The sequence below is a fragment of the Drosophila tropicalis genome, unplaced genomic scaffold, assembly GCF_018151085.1.
Source record: "Drosophila tropicalis isolate 14030-0801.00 unplaced genomic scaffold, ASM1815108v1 contig_878, whole genome shotgun sequence".
Classification (NCBI taxonomy): domain Eukaryota; kingdom Metazoa; phylum Arthropoda; class Insecta; order Diptera; family Drosophilidae; genus Drosophila; species Drosophila tropicalis.
In genome coordinates this window covers 13,267,334-13,286,159 of record NW_027173374.1, presented here as the reverse complement: position 1 = coordinate 13,286,159, position 18,826 = coordinate 13,267,334, and the positions used below count along the sequence as shown (strand labels likewise).

The window sequence follows — 18,826 nt, the reverse complement described above, 5'->3', positions numbered from 1 at the left end:
GCCAGGTGGCAATGTCGTTTAATTTCCCAACAGTGACGACTTGCTTTTGAAATTATATGCACTTAGCTGCTGCTTTTATGCTTTATTTGAGTGTTGCAATATTTAATTTAGCTCATCAGCTAAGCACACGTTTAATGTGATGGAATAAAAAGCTTAACTGCAGGCCCAGCCCATGCGTGCGTACATAGGTGTGGGTGTATGAGTGGTTGTGTGTGTGTGTGTGTGTGTGTGGTAATTACACTTTTAATGCTAGAAAACGGAAACAGCCTTTAAGTATGCAAGCAAATAATGTTACTGCAAATATTTGTAAAATCTAGAAGATATTTTCTTCAACATTTCATCTTACTTGAGGGGATATTATGACAACTTAATTTGTCATGCCAGTTAAATGACAAACGCTCCCAACATCCATCCATCTATCCATTTATCCATCCATCCATCCGGCCATCAATCAATCTTTATCAAGTCGACGCAAAATTTTCACTTGCCACTAAGCGCTTTAATAAAAACAAAATGAATCTTTTACTCGTTCATCTCTCTCTCTCTCTCTCTCTCTCTCTCTATCTGTTCTTGTCTTCGTTACCCTCTCAGACATTACTCATTTTGTCACTCTCGTCGCTTTATAATAACAATAAACGCATTTAATGACAACTTGTCATTGAGTTGTTGAATCATCCAGAACTTTACCGAGGTGCTGATGGGTGAGTAGAAGAGAATACGACGCATCCTTCAGTTGATTTTAACTAACTGTCTTGCCACCTGCCTGCCTGATGTCTGGCCAACGTTTTGGCTTGATGATGATAAAATTCATATTAGAATTTAATCGCGTGTTAAGTTGTAAAAATTTTGTGGCATTTGCTTTTGCCTTTTGTTTTTCATATCAATATAAAATTTGATGAGCAGTTCAGGCATCAGGATCCACAGCTCACATTCACATTCACATCTTCATCATTATTGTCATTCCCATTGGCATTCGCATTCAGATTTACATTCCCCATTTGAATCCACAATTTGAGTAACACTTAATACAATTGCATTGTAAAGCGGCGACAACGACAAACATTTCGTTTCCGGCTGATGCAGGCTTTTTATAGCATCATATATGTACGTCGGATGTGCTCAGGATGGAATGGAAGGAGGTGCGGCAGTCCCTGCTTGGGCCGCATGCTGATAAATTGATTTAAAACATTGAGTAAATACTTGAGGCCGATTGTGAGTACCTCCCTGCCACCATCCGTCGATTCAGCTTCCTTCCTGCACAGCTTTTAGGCCCGATAATATATTTTTCAAATGGTTTATACAACGCATCCGTATACCCTTTCCAGTTAATGGGGTATGAGTTAATCTATTCTCAGCTGAATTCACTAAAAAGGGCATCTGGGCTTCGGTGAAGTAAAAGTTGTTTACCGGCATGTTATTTATTGACACTGCCAAGGACACAGACACGTATACAGGCTGAATGCTGGTCTGATATCGTTGGCGATAAGGTAAGTTTGGGTCCACAACGTTAAATGTCTCTCTATCTGAGACAATGTTCACCTGCATCCCACCAGCTCCTGTAGTTGTTGCTATTTAAATGGGCATTTTGGGCTATTATTGGCGTTTATTTGGACTGGGAAAATAAACAGGAGCCGAACGCCCATTCCATCTGGCTCTGTGTATGCCCCATTCCCAAATTATTGTGATTAATGGTCCACTGACCAAGACTGTTGATAGTAGTCGGTGTCGATGTTGTTGTCGTCGTTGTTGTGTTGCTACTGGGCGAGCCTGTGGGACATAAGAAAAATGGCCTGTCGGGCGTATACTTAATTTATTTGTATGCGATTTCTAATGACTTTTAAGTAATTGTCTCCCCCTTACATTCTCGTTCTCTCTGTCTGTCAACAAGTGGTTTTTAAAGTTTGAAATTAAAGAAACTCTGAATTCATTTGCTGATCTCCTATTGGCCCATTTGAGTAACAAAAAAGTAACGCCTGCTGGTGTGCTTATGAAATCATTTAGAAAATCTGCTGCCACACTACGTGACTTTGAATTGCCATAATTGCCTACATCTATAGGTACGAGTGAGAGGATGAAAGGGCGAGGGAGTCTGAGAGACAAAGGGAGAGAGAGAGAGAGACGGTAGCTAGCGGCTGCTGACTCTATGATGTGCCGATGGCATCCATCATTGGGTGTTGATGTCTTTAAGCCCGCCTGCTGGGCAGCAAGAAAGCCAAAATCACAACAAAAAAAAAAAAATGTATATATATATAAGTAGAGAGAGCAAAAGGAAATGGTCGGGTGTCCTGTGCACATGGTGAAGTAAATGTTCGACCCCATATCAAGTCATAATCGAGGCCATCTCTCATGTTTTTCATTAACTTGGTCGTAGTTTTTTGTTTTGTTTTGGTCATCTGGTTAGTTGTTTCTTCTCTGGTATATCCTGGCTGAGTGTAATTATATAATTTCCTGTTTCTATGCACTTTGGGGCAACAAATAAACTGCACACACACACACACTGGGATGTAAAGTTTGTTAAAAGAAAAGACATAGTTTGTGTCTTTTAAATATACACAAATTAAATCACATCCGTCCAACATCCTGTCAACAATTTCCTGCTCTATCTTTGGTTTAGAATAGAACAATCGAGTTTTTAGTTTAGTAGGCAAAAGTTTTCGGTAACGACAGCAACAACTGAAAGATCTCTCTTTTTGTTGCACCATTTAAGCAATTGTCCTGGACTGCAACGGACAAAGATGATGATGATGGTGATGATGATGACGATGGCCAGTTGCTGGCAACTCACTTAATAGCCCCACAGATTTGACGCTGAATGAGGCTCATCACGATATAATGTCATACCTTTGGCTTGAGAAAATTACTGAGCTTTGGCTCTGACCACAGACTCTGGCCTTTGATTGCATTCAGGCCCAAGTTAGGGTCCTAGTCAGACTATCCATGCGGTTGCCTGGCCATGTAATTGCCTCACATGCACTCAATGTTGTCTGTTGTGACAATGTCCATTAACTCTTGTGTGTGTCGGTAAATGCTTCCATTCCTCTGTTAAACTGAATAAAGTGAACCATATCAAAATAATTGGAATGTATTATGTTAGAGGCACAGTTCCAGCTTAGCTTTGAAAGTGTAGATTAATACAAAAGTCTTGAATTGGTTTTTAATCAGCTGTGTAAAGAGAGGGGCGAAGGAGTCGATACCCTATCCTCGATCTGACATTGTTTGTAAGCAGGCAAAATGGGTTAAGGGTAAGCTAGCTTAGTTCGCTACTTTGGCTATGCCCTCAAACAGGTGAATGCCAATTAGACAACATTGATTCCTGGTCATTGCATTTGAGCCCAATGCAGGGGTCAGGCTACTGCTTGACTTTGGTTTTGTTTTTTTCAGTCCACTCCTAATTTGGTCTTTAAAACAAACGCAAAAGTCAGACAGAACAAATCAATGTTATTTGGTTTGCACAACGTTTTCAATTAAAACGCGAAATCCACTTAATTTTGATGACAATTAGTCATCGTGATGATGATGATAAGGTGGATGGAATAGAAATGTGGGCGGGGGGAGATTTGCAGAGGAAGGTGGATAAGTATGTGTGACTAAATGACTGACAAAATCAGCAACAAATCACGACAACCAACAAGCCAACAGCAACGTCAACAACAAATCAGACAAATTGCATTAAAAATTCCATGGCACTCGAACGTCTGTTGACAGACAGCTACATGAGTGCCTTCCAGCGGGTGTAAATGGTTTGGGAATGTTGCAATGGGGTAGATGGATAGATAGATAGCTGGATAGAAAGGGGTGCAACTGGGTAGGCTATAGGGTAAGTGAGCGATTAGTGTCGTAGTGTCCATTAACAAGCAGCAAACGTCGGCAACAAATCAAATCAAATTAAATGTACTTTAACACGCCCGAGAAAAAGTATTTAAACGAAAGCGTCAATTGGTAAGAAAAAAAAAACGTAGAAAGAATAGATTACAAAAAAAAAAAAAACCGTATCCAAAACTGAAAAGACAGAACAGAAAGAGGAGTCGGAGTTGGCATCAGAACCAGAGCTCTAGCTAGCCTGACAATGAGAACTTGCCTCTTCCGTTTCCGCTTTAAGTGCCATGAAATTGAGTTTGAGTTCGAGCTGAGGCTGGAACCCATTGGAGGGAGGGGGGCTGTTAGTGGGTGTTGGGGCTGCTATCGGCTAAATCGACATAGTCCATCAAGTGGCAAAGGCGTCTCTCGTTCGTTCGTTAGTTAAAGTTCCATTTCCAGTCTCTGACTCAGTCGTAGTGCAATTGATAAGAGCAGGACAAATGTTTGGCCAAGTGTGCGACAATTTTAATTTGCTGTGTTTTTTTTTTTTTCGAGGTTTTTTGTTTTTTTTTTTACTACTCTAGCCAATGCGCCACTTTCGTTCCTTACTGGCCATAGAGCACCGGAGCACTTGGCGCCGTTAACACTCACCCGTCTAAGCCATCATCGGCTTCCGTTTCCGTGTGCCGGACTTTGAGCTAGGCTGGAGCTAGCGGAAACCGTACATTTAATTACGTGCTGAATGGCAAACAATTGAGTTTAATTTGTTGCAGATTGCAATTGGTTTGGTTTGGTTTGTTTCCAGTGTACTCCACCAAAGACCAAAACCTTCATTTTCAACATCAACTAAAAATCATGCAGATCGAGTTTGTTTAGCCATCCAGAAACTGGGTTAATTTCAGTGTTCAATGTGTACGCGACTTTTATTGCATTAAAAATAGAATGCGACAAGTACACACACACACACACACTCACACTTTGGGGCACAAACACACACACAGGCAAGTGAAGCGCACAAAATAATCAGCAACTGGAACACACTCACGTATCAATGAGCAATGATGGCAAAATGGCAACTGGCAACCGGCAAACGATGCAGCTGCTGTTGCAGTATGATAACGTCGACTTTCAGCGGAATCAAGTGGCCGGGAATGTCCACTAATCTAATAGGCAGTGATTTCTGTTTCCTGAACGAAGATCAAGCCACCATATCCAGGAATGCAATTGCCACAAACCCAAAACAGAACCCCAATCCTTTGGGGGCATTCTAATTTGTGTACGAGCATTTTTATTTATGGTCCGATGCGAATCTCTCCAACTCTTGTTGGGGTGCTAATACTGGGACTGGGACTAGGATTGAGGATTGTTTTTTCCCTCTCGGTCTCTTGGCTTTGCTTGTGTTGCCAATTTATGAGGCGCGTTTGCAACTGCAGCAACAACAACAACAACAATGCGTTAGTCTCAGGGCACAAAAAATTAGGCAACATTTTCATGTCACTTGGACATTTGTCGTTGTAGTGTACCTGACTGACATTTTGTTTATGGCCCATGCCAAGTCTGGCCATTGAGGCAGACGCAAATTTATGACTACTCGTCTAATGACATAATTGCTGGAAACAACTCAAGAGCTCTGCAATTAATTTACGATTTTCGCCCAATTGTCGAGTAGTCAAGCAGCAGCAGCAGCAGCAGTTGCTCCAGCTCCAGCTCCTGCTGTTGCCAACCGAGCAGCTGTCTAGTTGCAGTCAAGTTTTGGAAAGCTATTAAATTTTTACTTGAGTTGGTTTTTGCTTTTTTTTTGATTTGGTTTTTTTTTTTTCGCTCGTTGAATTGAATATTAAAGGCAAAGTCCGTATCCGGTAGTCACTAGCTATGTTGCATGGAGTTGCATCTATTTCAATTTGGTGGTGGCTCAATGCCAAGATGTGTGCTTCTGGTTCTGGATCAACATTTCTCTTTGTCTGCATGCCAGGAAAGGCTCTCACTCTCTCATACGCCCCGCCTCCCGTTTCACTGGCCTGCCAAATGCTTTTACCGCATAGTATTTGCCGCCTCTTCTCTGAACATCAGAGCTGCAGCTGTAGCAGCAGCTGGTGGCATTTTAAGATGGGCGATGTGCGATGGGAGATGGAGAGTTGCTTAATCCGCTCGCCGTTTTCATTTTCCATGCCATTTATGCGGCCATATCGGGCATGAAACAGACGCTCGACGGTACACTTATATTAGTGGCCATGTGTTTTAGTATGTGTGTGCTCACTTGAGAGGCAAGTAGATTAATTCTTCCATCTAATTCTTTCTCAGTCCTGTAACAATAACGAATATATAATGGTATCCTAATCATGCTGATAAACGAAAGAAAGAAGAGAAAAAGTTTAAACTTCCTATTCTATGAAATGTGGTGACTAACTTCGCTGGAATTTTTAAATTTACTTTACTTTAAGTCTAAGATCGATGTCGTTGTTGACCTATTCCCATTTCTACTTAGTCTGTTTATCGAGAAGTAAGCCGCCATTTTCGACAAACGCCAAGAAAACGTGTCCAAGGAATGTTCAAATGAATTTAGAGCAATTTTCAATTATTGCACAATCGAAGCGTAAATAAGTTGTAAATCATCAATTACCTCCCAAAAAAGAGAAACCCAAAAGAAATACCGGACATACACCCCCTGTGCACACACACACACACACATTCATAGGGGGCACACACACAAGAGAAAGATTGGAAAATACCCAGGAAAATATAACAACTGCAATTGCTGAAAAATCGCCAAAAGCGGATACGTGTGCTATCACGCCGAAAAGCAGGCTAAAAACGAACTAAAATCGAAACGTAGAAAGAAGGAAAGCAGACAATAAGAATTCTATGAAATGTAAAGAAAATGGGCAATCGTAGAAAAACGAACTAAAAGGAAAAAAATATCAAAGAAGTTAAATTCGGCTATGCCGAAGTTTATATACCCTTGCAGTCCTTGACAATAATAATTTCACATGTTCAAAATTTGTTTTCTGCAACTCAATTCATTAATATACAAACAAAACAATTTTACTCTTCATACTATGTACAATTTGTTCTTCTTCTTCCCTCATTCCCTAAGCAAAGCAACGCACGCATACACATACAGTTTATGTAGCGTTGCGTCTGTGTGTGTATGCATGTGCTCTGTTGATTTGATGATGACGTAGTAGGCAGCAAGCAGAGCTGCCGGCAGCGATTGAACCGATTTATATAGACTGTAACTTGTGTTCTATTTATCCGATCAGGGTCAAATTTTGGGATCTGAGATTTTATATCAAATTCTATTATATTGGTGAATTTCATGGGGATACTCCAATTTTTGCAAAAATTTTTGTTCCAGAGCTATATGATATAGTAGTCCGATCCCAAAGATTTTCATACTTTATCTCACCCGGGTAAAAAAAAGCTCCCAAAAAAAATTTCATCCCGATAGCTCTTAAGATGGCTGAGTAAAACGCGTACGCACCGACGGACAGACGGACAGACGGACAGACGGACATGGCTATATCGACTTAGCTTCTCATGCTGATCAAGAATATATATACTTTATGGGGTCGGAAACGTCTCCTTCTGTGCGTTACAAACATCTGACCAATTTTATAATACCCTCTGCAAGGGTATAAAAAACAAGCAACTAACTGCGAAAAAAAGAAATAGGAAAACAACAAGTACCAGGAGGACAAAGTCGTGAAGTACAAGTAGTACGTACATACAATAACAACTGGCAGGAGCAAGTGATAAGCCATGGGTAAAAAGGAAGTTGCTGCTAGGCACTGAAACTAAGTAGATAGATAGAAATGTCTTTGCCGGTCCACATTGATTTATGTGGTAAATAAAAGGAGACGCGAGCCAAACGACAGAAACGAAAAGAATCCGAATCCGAATCAAAGCGATTCTTAGATATGGATACGGGTGCGGGAGGAAAACGACGCGTTCGCATGTAGGAGCTGGTAGATTCATGTAGCTGCAGTGCAGCTTGCTTCTTGTCGACGCCGACGAAAAGGGGGGAGGAACGGCATAAGAAGGATGTGCGGTGCGGTTACAGACCGACACAGCATACATTTAGGCGCAAAGACAAAGCAGAAAACCAAAGGCTGGAGATGCTGCAGTTAGAGAACATGGAATAAAAGTTTTTAATATTATTTCAAGTCTGAAATGAGGGCAATCAGCAGCGCAATTGTCGGAGAGACCGGCTGGCATAACAAAGAAAACGCTTTTGGCACACACCCCAGACAGAGGAGCAGCTAGAAGGATGAGCAAACATGACAAGATGCACCGCATCCGCGAGAACAGAACAAAGGCGGCACCGAGATGAGAGTCGTTTAACAGCCCGCCATTGCCAATAACCGGGCAACTGTCAACGACAGCCAGCCAGCCAACTCTGAAGCCCGAATCCAATGCCGGCGATGATGGAGATGATGACGATAATGATGATGCATTTGAGCAGGGAGAAATAAGAGAGGGAGCCAGCGAGATAGCGACCGAACAAGGGAAGGGGACCGATATGTACCCTGCTGAAGAAAAACAAACAAAAGCACGAGAGTAAAGGCAAAGGTAAAGACAAAGGACACCCAGATGCCACATAGTAGATGGTACATAGATAGCATGGCTTACAAGTGGGTAAACGCTGTAGTTTCAATTAAGGATATGGGCGAAGAGGGGCGGAGGACTAAGATGGCGTTTATTGAGGCGCACAAAGACACACCGGGTACATGAGGATAAGATGAGGTTCTTTTTTTTCTTTTCCTCCTTTTGCCATTCTCCTATGGGAATAAAAAAGTGCAGCACAGCGATGAAGCCGTTTCCTTTGCCGGTGCAGAGCCCAAAGAAGACATTCGACAATGTGCCTGTTATTCCTGGTAAGTCCTTGCCTCTGCCGACTGTTTCAATTCCATGGTATTGAAACACACTCTCGTTTGTCGCCTCCTAGAGAACATGCTCACGACAACTGAACTTGTACCACTAACCCAGTTAGTAGCCGAGTTTGGTTTGGCTCTCAAAATTTTAGTGTTGGGACTGCAGATATGCAACAGTGAGGCAAAGACTCATTCATACCAAGCCCAGTGAGTGAAATTACATCCCCATCCCACATCGAACATGTTTGAGCGTAAACGCACAAATGTTGCGCAACAAATGCTGCTTGGAGCTCGTAATCAAGTTGATTGTGCCCATCGCAACAAAATTATATAGAACCATATCAGCAATACCGTCAGCCACCAAGTAATAACCTCGATAGTAGTAGCGAGTCTATGGTTTACGGCGTGGTTCATTCATTGACATGATGTCTACTCTGCTTGATCTATTTAACACCGGCACGTGCCTGTGTCTATCAGTAGTTTGGCTACAACTGAGTCTCGTAAATATGCTGCTGGATTATCTAAATACTACCATACCCCTTTCACTGGTACGCCAACGCCAACTGGATGAGACAGAAGAGACCATGCAGGGAGAATGCACTTTGGGTGCCATCAGCGTTTGGATGCTGTTCTCCTGATTGCCAACAAGAGTATGTCGAAAAACATTAGTCCTCCATCTAAGCCTCATTTAATTGTATACACAGAATTTACAGAATTTATTTCAGTGAAATTTTTTAATTAAAAAATACTAAGAAAAGGATGAAAATGAGAAACAAAAATTGAAGACACAAACTGAAATGTCCATTTACCCTCTGCCCTCCCACTTTTCCGTTTACTCATAGAACTCCAGTTGGCAGCATTTCGTGTTACTTGGCGCTTATCTTGCGTTGACATACCTTGTCATTTGGTTTGTCTTCGTAAAAAATATCAAATGAAATTTATGGCAACAGGAAAGTGCCAACACAAGAAACTACACTAAGGAAAAACTAAATTAAATTGAAAAATGGATGAATTAATTGTTCTAACACTGGTCTTTAAATGTACGTTATATTACATAGAATAAATGTGTTATTTTTTTTACTCAAATTTTGATTACTCAAGACAAGAACGGCTAGAATCTTTATGTTGACCTATTAGTACGACCTCTTATAGATGTGATGATGGAAAATTAAGCGCAAAATCATAAAAATTCAAATCTACAGGGGAATAGGGAGATACATTGAGAAATGACTACTTTAGCCAAAGCGTCTAAGTTTTCGCTAATAAGACTCTCGAAGTTAACCTCCTAAGATCTTTTATTTGAGTTATCACAACTCGTTTTACTAGAATTTGAGTCAAAATAAACTTTAACAACTTTAACAAAAGTACTGTTTATTTGAGTATAAATGATTTGTATTGTTATTTAAAATGAATTTCTGGTTTGACCCATTTTCGTTCATATACTTTATCTTGTTTTTGCGTTTCGAACATCAGTCTTTTATAATTGTTTACCATGTCAGAAGAATTTTTTTCATTTTCTTTTGGTTTGTCGTTTTTTGTTCTTTACTGATAAGTATTTGCATAATTTTCTTGTTTACAATTTGCGATTGACTTAAATGAAGTTACAACTTGGCTAAGAGTCAACTAAAATGCTGCACTAAAGTAAGTGGCAAGTAAGAAAATTTATAATATTCAATTTATATGCATTCTTTTCCTTCCCAACGAGCGCGAATAAGAAGTAAAGCAACAACAATTGCAGCAGCTGCTAAGCTGATAATCCAAGAACTACAGTCGAAGGCGCCAACAGCTGCTGCAACCACCACACTCACACTTACACCCACGCATACACACAAACACACACAAACCCCAAAGCTTTTTAAAGCAACTCCTGGCAACAGATTCAGTTTCAGTTTCAGCCTCAGCTCCCTTTGCCTGCGATATAAAATCCTCGCCTTGTGATTAATGAGATTTGTCACTGGCTTCATTTATATTTTCCATGCTGTTGACTTGCCCGACTTGTTCGAGTGAAGCCAACTGACATGCATATAAATTTCATAAATGCTAAGGAGGCAATTGCAATTGCAGGCCCCAGAAAAGTATGCTATAGCAAAGTGTCCAACAGCTGGCCGGATGCTAATTTGCATTTTCATTTATTTTCAACTCAATTTCAAATGCAAAATCGCCCAAAACAAGAGGCCAAGTCCGTCAGTTTCAGACCAGAACGTTGCCTCCTATTATTATAATATGCATAAAATAAATAAAACAAAAAACACCAAAAAATAAAAAGTTTTCAACACACAAAGGCCTAATGATACCCTATAAAGGTACCATAGCATGTCCACCTTAGAGCTAAAATATCGTTTCAAATTCATAATATTTCTTTAAATGTTTCATATTACATCTCTAAATGTCAAAAGCTACATAAGAAAATGTATCATTCTGCTTGTTATACCCGTTTTTTATTCTATGGTTATAGGGTAGAAAAAGTTTCTCCTCCCCATCAACTAAGTGGCACATTATATTCTCTTCCAGCCTATAATTCATTTGTTAAACTAGGCCCCCAGACTCAGAGCTTTAACAAAGATGATCATGGGCCAAAGGACAACCCGCGTATTTTTATTTATTTTGGTTTCGTATTGTTCCTGCTTGTTTTTTTTTTCTCTCTTTAGTAAATTTTTAGCCTTGGTGCACTTTTGGCGAGTCTGTCTGGGGGCCTTGGCTGAGTTATGGGGCACAATAAATTTATATGACATATAAATGTAAATAATTGAGTGGCGCGGGGTCGCAAACCATGTCAGACAGTGGAATAAAATGAATGCCAAGAGCCAATTAGAGAACTTAAACCTATATTTAAAAATAGTTTGACAATGTAAATTTTGAACTCTCTTATTTCTTTACGTAGATCCATCACTTAAATTTGAATAAGGTGTGTTCAATTAAAAATGGTTCTTAAGTTCCACTGTGCCTAGAGTTGTCAAGTTTGGGTTTGAGGGCCATGCTCGTTGACTATGTGATTGATGCTCCCTCCATGTCTATCCATTCCTCTTATCCATTCGCATAAAAGGCCTTTTATGGGCACTTTGGGATTCGGGTAATAACATTTAATTTAAAGTTTTGTTACATTTTATTTGCTTTAAAAATTAACGTATAAAACTGTCACCTCCCATAATACTTAAGCTATTCTCCTCCATACGAACAATTTGACCGACAATTCCGATTTAACTACACAGCCAAAGCGAACGATGGATAAGGTGATGTCATGTCTATTTTCAGTTTCTTAACCACCTCACAGACCTGATGGTAGCTGTTTAGGCCATATCCTTCAAAGGCTTGTGTATCAAAGCGACTTATTCTATTTCCAGATATATTCATGAGAAAGTTGTAATAGCTGGGACGCACAGTTTGTGCTTCCATAATGTTGGCATGGAAGAGTATGGCGGTAAAGAAACTATACATAATGAACACAAAATGTGGGACTTCAGGCAGAACGCCCTCCTCAATACCCCAAGTGTAGAAAAGTTGCAGTGCCTTCCACATAGCATACAAAGCGATTGTAGTGTTAGGGAAGCGCAATAGACCTATTGAGCCCAATAGTCCAGCGGGAATGGCAAATGTGGCGCTATCATAGCCGCAGCCATGACGTAGAGAGCAAGAAACAGCCTGTAGAGAGCAAAATTATTCATCTCTGAAGTAAGGAAAAGCACATTATCAGTGGGACTTACCTTATAGATCAAAGAAAATGTGCCTAGAGCTAAGCCCAATTGCAGTGAATTCTTATTGAATATTTGTTTACGCCATTCCATCTTCATTTTAATGATTTTTCCTATACTAAGCAGTAATCTGAGTCCTACTTGAACTCCCACACCTCCAAGGAAGAGTTTTGCCCCTCCTAATAGAGCATAGGGAGCACAACCCTCTCGATGTGGGCAGCTCGGATGCTTCGATGTTCTTAGACGATCGTAAAGCTGTACATATGCTGATATGGATTGAAAGTTGAATGGCCTGGACCTGGAGCTCTGTGTAGTAGTTACAGCAGGCGTCTTGAGACGTCCCTCCTCCTCTTTGCCCACAAGCAATTGGATGGCCTTGAATGTGGCGTCTTTGGCTACAGTTTTGTGCAAACCAGCACGATACAAATACAAAAGAGCCGTAACACTAACACCCATAATCAGGACCTGGCCATTGGGAATGGAACGTACTAGGCCGCGTACCTCCAGCATATTCCACAATGTCTCCAAGCCCACATTAGCCACATAGAGAGCTAAAGCAGGTCTCCGCTCTGGCCGCTCAATGTTAAGTGCCAGCATACTGGAAATGAATGTGGGCCAAAAGGCCACCGTGGAGAGGTAGTAACGACCAAGCGCCAGGCGTATCCAGCAGACAAGCAGCCCAAAGATTGATCCGTTCATGGCGAGAAACACTGTCGACTGTAGAATGCCAGTTAATGTATTCTGCAAATCCTTTACGCGGGGTATGCGCATTCGCAAGAGGAGAGCAAGCTAATGCACAAAAGAAAAAATGTAAATTGGGGATTCAGAAAGTTAAAGACAAAGTGTACTTACCAGATAAACAGTGGAGTAAGTGCGAAAGCTACCCCTTAGGCCGGCTAGAAGCATTCCAGCCGATCCACAGGCGCAGCTTGCAGTCCATGGATGTATATAGTCACGGCAACTGCATGTGTTGGCAATGTCAATAAGTTTACTTTGCACTGACATTCTGAGATTGGGTTATGCTTTGACTACGATTATCGAATTGGGTGTCGCTGGATGATTATTCTTATCGTAGACCCCAAATTTTGGCGATCAAAGTACAATCAAATGGATTGAGTATCGAGAGTTTGGTAGTAGGTTCTTAATCTTAAGGGGTATATTCCTCGTTCAACACTAGCTCCAGTTTGCGTTGATCCGCCAGGTCAGCCATCCAATGCTTTGGTTACCATACAACTGACTGGGGCAAAGTCACCACCGAGATCATCGAGTGAATTTTTTGGGGGTTCAATTGATAAGATATGCGGCACATTGAAGAGTTGGTTCTCTTTGACATAAATCCACTCCAAGTGTTTCGGGTGAAGTGCGTCTGGCTCACTTATCACACGCGCGAGCTTAACAAGTGCCATGTGCACGGCTTTCTTATCAAACTAAGAGAGATTCCATTTAAAGAGAGGAATTTAAGAGATCACTGCCACTGTCTTAAATGCCATTGCTCCGATTTTATTTAATAAAAAAGAATTATACATAAGTAAACAGTCAAATAATTCACAATGCACCCAATTTCAGAGTACTAAGCCGATGATTAGTGTTGAGTCGTTAAACGTTCAGCACACACACACACACACACACATCACATACACAAACACTTTTAAAAATATACATACAAAAGTGCAGAGTATGACAAAGAGCAAGAGAGCGAGAGAAGGTGACTTGAAAAAGTATATACACACTCTATTATATATAAATAAATAAAGAGATATGCTGTACATTGTGTGGATCATCTGCATGTAGTTGCAGATCAGGAAGCAAATGAGAAAGCCGGCAGTGTGGACTTGTCCACAATATTCAGTTTTCTAATAGTGTCCAATGCTTGCTGCTGGCTGTTCAGACCGAAGACATCAAAGGGGCTCAAGTTGAACTTGCTGAGTCTTAAAGAGATAACAAAGTGTAATGGATCTCAAATAAAAAGATATGGATTAGAACTGACCTTTCGCCGGAAATGGCTTGCAGAAAACTGTAATAACTTGGGCGCAAAGTGTTGGGTTCCAAGATGCCAGCATGGAAGAGTACGGCGGTAAAGAATGAGTATAAGAAGAGCATAGCGTTCGGTATTCGTGGTAAGATACCTTTATTCTGGCCAATGCCATATAAAATCTGGAAAATCAAGCGATTCGTTAGAGAATGCCTTTAAAGGGATATCAATTACTTACCTGCAGAGCCTTCCACATAACGTAAAGAGCAACACTATTATCTGGATACTGAGTAAAGGCCAAGGAGGCGACCAGGCCAGCTGGTATGGCAAATCGAGCATCATCTCGGTTGTAGCTATGACGTAAGAGACACGACACGGACTTATACAAAAAGGAGAAACTACCCATAAAGATGCCCAATTTCAACGTGCTGCGATTAAAGAGCTGCTTGCGCCATGAAATACTGCCATTGGCTATTTTCTTCAAATTTATCAGCATCTTCAAGGCTACCTGCAAAGCCACTCCGCCAGCGAATGGACGCAAGCCGCCAAGAATGGCATTACCAATACAGCTTTGGGTATGCCGGCAACTCGAATGTTTGGCCCGTATGAGATTACTGTAGACACGCACCCAGTCTGACACTGTGGAGAAGCTGACAGTTGGTCGATGACGCGAAGGAGCCGGCTGTTCACCTGGAATTGTGGATCCGATATTTTGCACCGGACCGGCCTCCTCTTTGCCCACAAAGATGCGTAATATTTTAAATATGGAATCTTCGGGCGCACCCAAACGGTGCAGATAAAGCAGCGCTGACATGCTCAGTCCAAAAATGAGTGTCTGACCATGTGCCAGTGAACGCACCAATCCACGTGATTCGGCCATATTCCATAGTGTTTCCGTAGCCACATTTGCCACATACAGGGTCAACAATGGTCGACGAGCTGGACGCTCCACCAAAATGGCAGTAAACGAAGCCAGAAAGCAAGGCACAAAGGCCACAGTGGAGCAATGATAACGCCCTAACATGTTCCGCAGCATGCAGTTGTACAGAATAAAAGTGTACGCATTTGTAACTAAAAAGGCAGTAGATTGCACAATGCCCAGAATAGCACGCTTTAGATCCTCCAGAGTGGGGATGCGATGACGCATCAGCAGCGACAAGGCGTAGACCACAGTATAGACACGAAGGCAATATGGAGTAGATGATAGTAATATGCCGGCGGTGGCATTGACGCATTTATCCGTCCAAGGGTGCTGGAACTGCTGGCAAGTGACAGTGACTAGCTTGCTCTGACCCGTCATGATGATTAAATCTTCTGATCTGTAATAAACAAGCAAACGATCCATTTGTTTAATGGATTTGTCACAAGGTCATCGTAAACCTTTTTAATCGCAGTGCAGAATATGTGGAAGTGCTTAACCTTTAATCTTATCACAAGTTATTATTATTTGTTATTATTCTGCTGTTTGCCTTATCGGAGCTTGCACTTTGCTGTTGAAACTCAAAAATAAAATATTGTCAGGCCACACAAAACTGCAAGCTCTGATGGCCTGGCTAGAACTAAACGATGGGCTTTTTAAAATAGAACATGGACTAACAACTGGATGGTGTATTTGTATTGCAACTGGAAGTTAATTATTTTCTATTGATAAGACAACTGGTCGATTAAAACCCAGTTGCAATTGATTTATGATAATCAGTACGAAGAGCATATCACGTTTACAGGGTGTATTCGATTTCGCTTTCAATTATATGGAAATGTTTTGATAAGGAAGAAACCAAATTTTTAAATAACCCATTTATCTTTATTGTCAATTCCTGTTTAGATATTAATTGCTACAACGAAATTTGCTGTTTCAAAGTTGAATTTTTGGTTCGTTTTAAATTTCTTAATGCAGCCAATTATGGCTGAACAACTGCTTTGGTTCTTACTATAATGTATTAATGGATAGACATTCACAGATAGAAAATGAATGCAATTAGCATTTCATTTGAATTCAGCCCTCTGGCACAAACTAAAGGTTAATGTTCAGTGTGGGCTGGTCTGCTGATAAGACCTCCACTTCTTAAACACTTACTCACCCGTAATAATTCACAATCCACTTGACTAGATTTTATTGGCTTATCGCAGAGATTCTTCACGTTGTCTTCGGTTATTGTTTGATGTTGAATTCGATCGAAACTTGTGTAGTTACTATTAGCAGCTGAATTTTTTTGCGACGTTTTCGTTTTGTTTCAGATTTTTTGACAGCACCAAATTGCATGACTCGCTGCGTTTGATACAATGCCGAGACTTAATTTGACACTTCTCCAGCATCAGTATAATGTCCAACACCAGAGCTTTTGCACTTGTTTTAATGATTAAATTTAATGATAGCATCAAGAGTCCAATTCCAAATCAACCACAACAACAAGTGGTCGGGAGGTTTAGTTTATGCCTTGGCACTATTTTGTGATTTCGATCATATGGTTTTGATATTCGGCCAACTTGATGCCTGTGGAAATGATTGATTTCGAAAGCCAAAGGTTTTGAATGTCGTGTTGGGTAAACTCTTCTCCGACATTTAAATGGAATATTAGGCGCCAACTTAATTGATAAATTTATATATTAAAATATTTACGCATAAACTAAGCCAAAAATTGTTGCTAAATTGCAGATTGTTTGTTTACAAAATAAATAAGCGTGACCTAACTCCCGAAACTAGTATTTTCTAGTATATAGTCGTTAACAGTGCTGTTAACTAACATTTTCTACTAACTACTGCGTGTCGTAGCAGTCAGCTTTCTACATTATTATGCGTGTGTTATTTGAAATGCAGAATTTATAAGGATAAAATGAAGCAAAATAAAAAAAAAAAGATTTATAAGTTTAATTTGATGTTCATTGTAATGTAGCTACATATTCCGGTGTGTTAAGAGTTAATTCACGCATTTAAGTTGATTTAGCATTAAAGAATCTATATGGCTTCATCTTTGAACTATCTCTACGTGGAATTTAATTTTAGCTTGATGAAAAATTTGATTTGTAAATTTTTTTGGGATGATTTGGGATTGCTTTTGAATGGTGGCCCCTCAACCACAACGCTGTTCGTGTCATGTGCTCTCCAAAATTTTCATTTGCAAAATGCCGTTTCCGACTAATCAGAGGCCACAATTCGCGGCGCAATCAACTCAATGAAAGCAGAAAGGGAATGTGCGTTGGAGGCACTTGGCTTGGCAAAATGTTTGCATTTCGAGTACCCCCAGAGCAAGAGACAGAGCCAGATACAGAGAAGACTCCACTGCCAGTGCAATCAATTGGATTTTGGTTGTAGTTCATAAAGCAGCCCCGAGACTCCATCTCCACCCAGCCCAGTTCACGGTACGAGGTACTCATGCTCATCTCTCAGGCCGATGCCGGTATTTTCATTTGGGCCTGAAAGCTAAAGCACTTGCGATGTGGTCGCAAAGGATGTATACAAAATATTTCGTCGTTATTGTTTGCTTTCTGGCATTGCCATATACATACCTGTAGCTTGGGCTTATTTCTGCAAAGCCGCATCGCTTAAGTAGTTCATTCATTCCCATTCAGTGGCAAAACCTGCACAGAGAGAAGTTCCTCTAAAAAAGAGTAATTTGCAAAAGGAATATTTTATACTTGAACAGTATCCTGAATCTCCTGTTTCTCTCAGTGTGGAATTCGCAAGGGGGAGGATGGATTTTGTGTTAACTTCAAACCCTGCCTCTGCTCTGTTTTTGCTGTTCTTGTGTTAGCTGCTTAAGAAAATTGCGGTTCCTTTATGTGATTCCCGCTTTTGGGGCTTAAGCTGGCGGTTGGCATGGAAAACCCCTCGGCATAGGTAAGAGGCTGAGGTGGGTGTTAATATGTAGGTATATGAAAACATACTTTAGCTCTGCGGCAAGGCACTTACTTAATTTATTTGAGGTGATGCAGGTTGTTTGAATAAATCTTTGCTTTTGACATGTCACTTGGCGCTAAATACGTACTTGAACATAATGGGCAGAGGGCATGGGACAAGGAGATGTTAACTTGTTTGTGACGCGAAACTTTCCATCTCCACATCGGGTGGCGGGTGGCGCCCCAAGGAGGACATTTGCTCAATTTGGCAATTAGCCCTAAAAACTTGACCAGGTCGAGTTCCAAACATAATTGCTTGTAATTGCGAGAGGCTAGAGTAAAGCTCGATCCGGTCTAGGTGCCCGGAAGCATTTTCAAATCAATTTAGCCAACGAGGCGTGCGTTTAATATGCAGCAAAATATACTAGAAAGGACTCTAACTTCCTGTCCCACTCTCTCTCTGTCTCTCTCTGTCTCTCTCCCCAGTTGATGTCCTGGTTTAGGTGGCCTTTTCACAGCGGGCTAGGGCAAAGTTCATTGGGTTGTTTGTTTTGGGACTAAACTGATGCTGCTGTCTGTTGCTGCTGTCTGCATTGCATTGTCGTTGATTTTAATAGAGATGCCTCAGCTCTAAGACAGTTCATTTATACTTAATACGC

General features: G+C 40.8%; 4 protein-coding genes across 5 annotated transcripts in view; 2 read left to right on the top strand and 2 right to left on the bottom strand.

Annotated features, from left to right (window-relative positions):
• Positions 1 to 18,826, top strand: part of LOC137584269 (serine-rich adhesin for platelets) — a 174,921-nt gene that overhangs the window by 22,305 nt on the left and 133,790 nt on the right. The gene's annotated exons all lie outside the window — the stretch shown is intronic.
• LOC137583902 (uncharacterized) lies at positions 9,095 to 9,307 on the top strand. The gene has a single exon (XM_068299090.1). The coding sequence runs from the start codon at positions 9,095 to 9,097 to the stop codon at positions 9,305 to 9,307; it is 213 nt and encodes a 70-aa protein (XP_068155191.1).
• On the bottom strand, positions 11,749 to 13,684 carry LOC137584270 (transmembrane protein 135-like). The gene is made up of 3 exons (XM_068299585.1): positions 13,211 to 13,684; positions 12,371 to 13,147; positions 11,749 to 12,308 (listed from the first exon to the last, which is right to left on the bottom strand). Exons 1-3 carry the CDS (start codon positions 13,361 to 13,363, stop codon positions 11,871 to 11,873), a joined length of 1,368 nt encoding a protein of 455 aa, XP_068155686.1. The 5' UTR covers positions 13,364 to 13,684; the 3' UTR covers positions 11,749 to 11,870.
• Positions 14,069 to 16,981, bottom strand: LOC137584271 (transmembrane protein 135). Of its 2 annotated transcripts, none has more exons than XM_068299586.1 (4): positions 16,412 to 16,981; positions 14,569 to 15,649; positions 14,346 to 14,512; positions 14,069 to 14,286 (listed from the first exon to the last, which is right to left on the bottom strand). In XM_068299586.1, exons 2-4 carry the CDS (start codon positions 15,628 to 15,630, stop codon positions 14,157 to 14,159), a joined length of 1,359 nt encoding a protein of 452 aa, XP_068155687.1. In that variant the 5' UTR covers positions 15,631 to 15,649; positions 16,412 to 16,981; the 3' UTR covers positions 14,069 to 14,156. The 2 variants fall into 2 exon arrangements, with proteins under 2 accessions (XP_068155687.1, XP_068155688.1); XM_068299587.1 differs by lacking the exon at positions 16,412 to 16,981 and adding an exon at positions 15,750 to 15,892.